The sequence below is a fragment of the Chrysochloris asiatica genome, unplaced genomic scaffold, assembly GCF_000296735.1.
Source record: "Chrysochloris asiatica unplaced genomic scaffold, ChrAsi1.0 scaffold00058, whole genome shotgun sequence".
Lineage (NCBI taxonomy): Eukaryota > Metazoa > Chordata > Mammalia > Afrosoricida > Chrysochloridae > Chrysochloris > Chrysochloris asiatica.
Genome location: NW_006408576.1, coordinates 13,325,029 through 13,332,801, shown reverse-complemented (window position 1 = coordinate 13,332,801; position 7,773 = coordinate 13,325,029). Strand labels below are relative to the sequence as shown.

Sequence of the window (7,773 nt, the reverse complement as noted above, 5' to 3'; positions counted from 1 at the left end):
ACCTTAAGGCCAACAGTTCGAAACTACCAGCTGCTCCGCGGGAGAAAGATGAGGCGTTCTGCTCCCGTAAAGATTTACAGCCTCGGAAACACTGTACAGGGTCGCTATGGGTCGGAACCGACTCGATGGCACTTAACAACAATGAGTCGGTACCAACTCAATGGCACCTAACAACAACAACTTTCTAAGTATGTAGTAATAATGTCAATTTTTTAGTAAATTGCAAAGTCAAGAAATTATCATAACCCTCTAAATGTGATCAAAACTGGGCAAGGAAGTGATGGAATCTTCCACTATGGCAAGTTATTCAAGCTGTCCACCAATTCCTTTCATTGGAGTACATGGAGCACTATACTTTTCCACCCCTTGAAGTTAGGTGTGGCTAGTAACTTGTTTTGTCCAATGGAATATGAGCAGAACTGACATGGCGACCTCTAGGGAGAAACCTGTGCATTTTTTTGCTATGTTCCTTCTGCCCTGCCACCAACAGCTTACATATGCAAGCTTTCCTTTTATTTATCCTCCAATGAGGAGGTAGAGTCTTTCTACTCCATAAGGGAGTGTAGAAGTGGGAAGAAATAAAACTTTGAAGTTTTAAACTACTAAGATTTTGGGTCCTTTTCTTCCTTCCTTCCTTTCTCCCTGCATCCCTCCCACTGTTCCTCCTTCATTCCCTTCCTTCTTTCAACATGACCTACCCCCATACTGACTAACACAGGCATCTCACAATTACACACACACACACACACACACTGTATGCTTTTCTATACCAGTCAGTGCTTCCCCCAAGGAAAACATAAGTGACAAGGGCATCAATACATATCCCCATAGCAGAAAGTGTTACTTGTTGCTGTTAACTGCTGTCAAGTTGACTCCACTTCATAGCAATCCTCTCTAGGGTTTCTGGGGCTTTAAAGCTTTGTGGGAACAGAAAACCTCTTCTTTTTCCTGAGGATCAGTTAGTGGGCTTGAATTGCTGACCTGGTGATCTGCAGTCCAGTGCTTACTCTATGAAGCCAGGAGTGGATTACCAAATAATCAAGGTAAACATGTGAAACTGTTTACAGCAGATTTGTCAGTAAACACAAGTAAACCTGTGTTTACTTTGCTTAGTATGTATTGTCCCTGTCATGGATTTTAAGTTTGAAAAGAGGTTTTCACTCCTTAAGGAAGGTGCTGTGGGTTTGGAGAGACAGATGCCAACCATATGTAAAAGCAGAATCTTTGATGTGGTGAAAAAAAAAAGTGAAATTGTTCACTACAGATTAGTAAGTAAACACAAGAAACCCTGTGCTTACTTGTTATTGGGCAAACTGACATTGCCCTGAGGCACAGTGCAAAATGGCTTTAGCTTAAAATGCCTTATAATTTTAGAACCTTGTCCATATGGAATCTTCTGGATCACTATACACACAGGTTTGTAAAACTATTTGAGAGGAACAAATCAATATTTGCTTTTATGGCAGATGATTGCTTCCTTATTTTGACATGAATGCCAATAGCTCCTTTTCTTCTCCCAGTAATTTAGCACAGAGATTTTTTTTATAGTTATATACTTCATTTTTTTGCACAAGGTTGAAATTTACATTTGATCCATTAAAGTTTCATTTTCACTTCAGCCGAAGTGGAAAACTTGGAGATAATTGATAAGTCTCAACATCTTGTAAATCCCGAAAGCTTGGCATGGTATCTGGCATGTGTATAGCGCTGAAGCAGTTTGTTGAGCCACTGTGATCCTTCACCCAGTGTACTACTCACCCACCCAGATCCCACACCACACCACGTGATGCAGTGGCCCTCTGGGCCCTTATCAAAATCAAACATTACAACGAAAGCCACAGTGTACCTGACAAGCAATTAAAATATACCAAGAGAACATGTTGCATGGAAATTTTATATTTGTAACTGGTAGGCAAAAGTTTTTCATGATCAAATAAATTTAGAAAATACAAGTTAAACAGTCTGTGTCCACCCATGGATTTTTTTATGCTTTCTTTATGTTTCTGGGAATCCAGAATGTCTTGAGGTGTATGGGGGTACATAGGAAGGAAAACAACACAAAGTGGCTGGCAACCTATTTACCATAAATACTACTTTTTAGTGCAACTTTTAAGAGGAAAGTGCTTCAGATCACACGTTTGAGCAAAATTACTACAAAGGTCATTTAAAAAAACCAAAAAACTCTCCTACAGTTCTAAAGTTCTAAGGGAACCCTGGTAACATAATGAATTACGTGTTGGGCTGCTATCTGCAAGGTAAACAGTTTGAATCTACCAACTGCTATGAAGGAGAAAGATGAGACTTTCTGCACCTGTAAAGACGTACAGCTTCAAAAGCCCTAAACAAGGTTGCTGTGAGTTGGAACTCACATGACGTCACACAACTACCACATCTATCGCAGTTCTAAGTCCCAATTTATATGCAAAATTAAAAGAAAGTTGTTAAGTGCTGTCAAGTCGGTTCTGACTCGAGTTTTCTGAGCAGCAGCTGGTGAACTTGAACCACTGACCTTGGTGTTCAAACCTACCTTGCGGTTCAAACAGACTTTGGACACCCTAAACTGGATCACTGAAGTTTTACTGATTATGAGTTGGTACTGACTGGACAGCACTTAACAACAACAATGAGGTCTGAAATAAGCTCTGATGGAGCTTATGTTAACTGAACAGTTGGTGGTGTGAGCCCACCCAGTGGTTGCACAGGAGAAAGATCTGGTTATCTGCTTCTGCAAAGATTCAAAGAAACAACCATTGTTTTCTAGTCCATTCAGGCTGACAGACCACTGGGTTTCTAAGCTGTGATCTTTATGGAAGTTGAATGTCTCATCTTTCTACCATGAAGCTGTTGGGGGGTTAGAACAGTCAGCCTTCCAGTTAGCAGCTGAGCACATAACCACTATACCAGCACGGTTACCACAAAAGATCATAATCTAGAAAACCCTATGGGGCAGTTCTATTTAAGTACATGTGGTCGATAAGAGTCAAAGCTGACTCACTGGCACCTTACAACAACAAGGTCTGAAACAGAGCTGACAGGAATGCCTTACTTCTAAAACCATGTTTTCCCCAATAGCTATTTTTGCTTTGAGCAAAATTTACTTCAGAACTTAACTATGTTTTTGTTGCTAATTGCCATCAATTTGGTTCCAACTCATAGCAACCCTGTAGGTATAGGATTTCAGAGGAGCAGCTGGTGAGTTTGAAACTCAAACCTTTCAGTTCAAACCAACCTTATGGTCAAGTGCTTATCCTACAGTGCTACAACAGGACTCTGGACTTAACCATAGTTCTTTAGTAATTATTTATTTTTAAAAAAGAATGTCTCCTTTCAATCTTAAAGAATCTCCTCTCTTTACTCTTTAACATCTTTCTGTGTCTTTCCCTCAGGTAAAGAACAGTTGCAACTTGTGTAGCCTATATGCTCTGTGTAAGTTTCAAGCCACCCCAACATCTGTTATATTAACTTGAAATGTACAGAGAGAGCAAATACACATGACCAAAGAAATCATGGCACACACCTTCCCCCTCCCCGATTATAATCTCTCAACACACAGGTGCTTCCTTTGCTACACACCACAGTGATTTACAGATAAACAAACAACTGTTGAGAAAAAATTTTACAAACAACAACATTCAGGTTGTTTCTCCATATTGTAGCAACTCATTTTTCAGAAAACAGTGTTACCTTCCTGTTTTCACATTCATTAGCCTCAATTAAGTGTTAAGTCTAAATTAGGGTTACTTATTTATTTTTACTACATTTCTCTAAAATTAGAAAACCACAAGGAAACAAAACAAAACAAAACTAAAAGGGTTTCCAAAATGTCCAGGAGGAAAACTGGACTCTTTCAAGGGAAAGAACACAAACCAGTCTCATGTAGACATCCCTCCTGACAGCTTACAAGAGACCATGAAAGACCACAAACATGCCCAAAGACACAGTTAGCAAGGCAGAATTTACACAATTAGCAGAGATTAGTAGATTTTGCTTTAAGCAACAGGGAGGCAATTTTGGGTAAAGCTAATTATTTATTCCATCTCAGGCTCCGTGGCCATCTTAGCTCACTCTCTAGAGAAGTAGATTTGTTTATTGGATGGAGGATTTTCTCTCCACTCTCTTCCAGAGTCTCTCTCTCTCTATCCCAACCTTCTTATCTTAGAAAATGTCAAAAGCAATTACCTTTCCTCCAGGATGAAGTTATTATTCTGAGGTGCATTTCTTTAATGTCAACTGAAAAAATTTTGATAGATTCACATCAGTTCAATTCAGTGAGCCTTTACTGATTAGCTATTATGAGTCCTGCACTAGGCTAGGTGTTAGGGTGGACACAAGATGAACCAGAAAATCTTCTGCCCTGAAGGAAGCTAGAGTCTAGCATAAACAAGGATCAGAATGTGCACACTTTTTAAAACTTAGTCTATTCATCAATAAAATTAAAATAATGCTATCTTAGGGTGTCCTCTTCACAAGGTGATCATGTTGTTGCTGTTGTGAAATGCAGTAAAGTTGGTTCCGACTCATAACAACCCTGTATGGGGTTTCCTTGCAGTTCAAACTGAAACTTATGGTTCAGTGCATTATCCTGTAGTGCCACACTCGGACTCCAGGAGATTCAGAGGTAAAATAAAATAAAATCTATCTACAAACTGTGAACAACAAAGAGGAATACATTTAGTGTAAAAGGATAAGGAATACTGAATGAGAGATTGAAATGTAAACATTTTGAAAATATACAGGTTGATTTTCCATAATATTTATATATGACTGTTGTTCTTAGATACTGTCAAGTCGATTACAACTCATAGTAACCCTGTCTATGGTTTCTGAGGAGTGGCTAGTGTGATTGAACCACCTACCTTGTGGTTAGCAGTTATCCTACAGTGCCACATATTAAAACCTTAATACAGAAGACTGCCATTACACAAAAGTTAGTCTAAATATTTGTTGACATCCCTAAAAACTAAAGTAAAATCTCATTATGAAATTGCTTCAAACATATATTTCATCTAAAAAGACCAACCAGAGTACAGAAGATGCATTGGCACTGGGCTATTGTTGTCATCTGCTCCACTGGATACTCCCCAAGACAGAGTTTGCAAGACACCAGTGGGTCGAGGGCCAGGTCCCAGGTTGGCCGGTACCTTGCTGTGGTCATTGCAGAGCAGTCTGAAAGGAGAGAAGCACAGAAGGTCACACCTCCCCACTCGTGGCCTCCATCAAGAACCAAAGGAAGCAATCATACTCTATTGGCTATAGCTGGCGCCCAGAGACGTGACCAGCTTCTCTCTTGCTTGGCCTGGGGATTTTAGAGATAAATCATTTGATCCCTCTGAGAAGATTCAGCAGGGATCTCTAACTTAGGTTGGGTCTTGTGGTTGCTTCCTTTACCGTTTTGATGGTAACTTTCATTTCTACCTTCAAAGTGACAAACAACCCACCCTCATCCATATCCTTTCCTCTACTCCTCCAATGTGTATTCAGTAAGACCATTCCTACATACTATGCACCAGAGGGGAAAACCATAGAAATTATGGGATTAGCAGTTTTTATTAAAATAGTAATTTATAAGATTGAGTAGTTACTCAGTTTCCGTTGTTAAAACACTGCAGGGAAAATAGTCAATGAAATTTTATCTAACATTCACCCCCACCCTTTCTCTTTTTGGGCCTTCATATGAAATACCCCTTTTTACAACTGGCCTCTATCTTGTAGTTGATAAGTTCTTTTGAGCTGATTCCAACTCATAGCGAAAATATATAGGGTGTCTGAGGAGTGTCTGGTGGGTTTGAACTGCCACCTTGTTGTTCAGAGTGATCTTGTGGTCTAATACTTATTCTACAGTCCCACATAAGAACTCCATCTACACAACCCAAATTTTAACCTAAAACAGCTGAAATACCAACTTCTTCTTTAACTGTAGTATATTTACCATGTAAACCTTAGAAGGACTCCTGGTAAGGCACTATAGGATAAGCACTGGACTGCTAACCTCATGGCTGGTGAGTCAAAACCATTTTCCACTCCTCAGAAACTTATACAGGGTGACTATGAGTCAGAACCAACTTGATAACACTTAGTAACAACAGCCACACACATATACTTAACTACAACTACTTGGTGAATGATAGCTTTCTCCTCAACCAATCAGAAAGTATGCTATGGGAAGACAGGGAAGATATATATCTCAAGTTACTAGCTCAACATCTGGCCTGTGGTGGGCTTGTCATAATTGCTTGTTAATTGAATTGTTAAATTCTTGCATCTAGAGATGGTGATTCTTACTTGGAACTCCTTGGCACTTTGGGCAATTATTTTGTAACTGCAACAATTACGTATGTTGCAATTACAAAATACTGAAATTCCTTGCTTCTCAAATATATGGTTTCTAACCTGAGGATTGAATGTGAATGTGATCATATTCAGATAAATGTCTGACAATTTGAACATAATGGCTTGCTTTCCAAAATTCAGGCTCCAAATCAATTGAGAAATGTGTTCCCCTTCACTATCTAAACTCTAAGCACTGAAGAGCTGAATAGATTTGGGTAACAACACAAGTCTGCATTCCCTAGTCATTGTGGAGCCTTGAAAAATAGGTCTTTCTTACCCACCTTCATACTGTAAGGCAGAAGGCTATATGCATAATGACAAATGGAAAGGGCAAATAAAGCAAAACTTCAACCTGCAGCATACATAAAAAGCCGTTAGTATTTTGGAAGGACTACAAGACACAGTTCTCAACTTCCAATTTAATTTAAAAAAACAAAGCTAATAATGCAAAGCAGCGTGTGACTAGGTAAAAGGTAAGTACTAAAGACATTTAGAAATGGTGGCAATAACGAGGGATTGATCTCTCACTGTCTGCAAACCTCAATTCTGGTGACTAGAGGGAATGCTTGAGCCAATGGACACCCCACCCCCACCAAGGAGGGTTCTATTACGCATGCATACAGATCTCTAAATTTAAAGTGACAATTTCCACTTAAAACCAAATGGCCACCACTCGTCTGTCAGTTTGTCATACTGTGTGGCTTATGAGTTGCTGTGATTCTGAAAGCTATGTCACTGGTATTTTAAATACCAGCAGGGTCACCCATGGTGGACAGGTTTCAGATGAGTTTCCAGATGAAGAACTAGGAAGAAAGAGTGACGAACTACTTCTAAATATTTAGTCACTGAAAACCTTATGAATAGCAGATATAGTGCCAGAAAATGAGCCTCTCAGGTTGGAAGGCACTCAAAATGCGACTGGGGAAGAGCTGTCACCTCAAAGTAGTGTTGACCATGATGACGCAAATGGAGTAAAGCCTGTGAGATAAAAGTCCACAGGACCTTCATTTGTTGATGGGATACAACTCAAAATGAAGAGGAACAGCTGTAAATATTGATTGAAAATCTGAACATGGAATGTATGAAGTATGAATCTGGGAAAATTGGAAGTTGTCAAAAATAAAATGGAACACATAAACATTGATATCTTAGGCATTAGTGAGCTGAAGTGGGCTGGTATTGGCTATTTTGAATCTGACAACTACATGGTTTACTATGCTGGGAATGACAAATTGAAGAGGAATGCTGTTACATTCATTGTCAAAAAGAACATATCCATATCAGTCATGAGGTAATATCCATGCACCTACAGGGAAGCCCAGTTAATACCATTATTATTCATATTTACGCACCAACCACTAAAGACAATGAGGATGAAATAGAAGAATTCTACCAACTTCTTCAATCTGAAATAGATCAAACATGAAATCAAGATGCATTGAT

The 7,773-nt window shown here is 39.2% G+C and overlaps 1 protein-coding gene across 1 annotated transcript in view; it reads right to left on the bottom strand.

The window, feature by feature from the left end:
- The window catches only part of RNF144A (ring finger protein 144A), an 85,929-nt gene extending 80,768 nt beyond the window's left edge, over positions 1–5,161 (bottom strand). Inside the window, exon 1 of the mRNA XM_006863977.1 lies at positions 5,021–5,161. Within this exon, the coding sequence (XP_006864039.1) occupies positions 5,021–5,155 (135 nt within the window). The 5' untranslated portion in view covers positions 5,156–5,161. The remainder of the gene's footprint in view (positions 1–5,020) is intronic.
- Between the last annotated feature and the right edge of the window lie 2,612 nt (positions 5,162–7,773).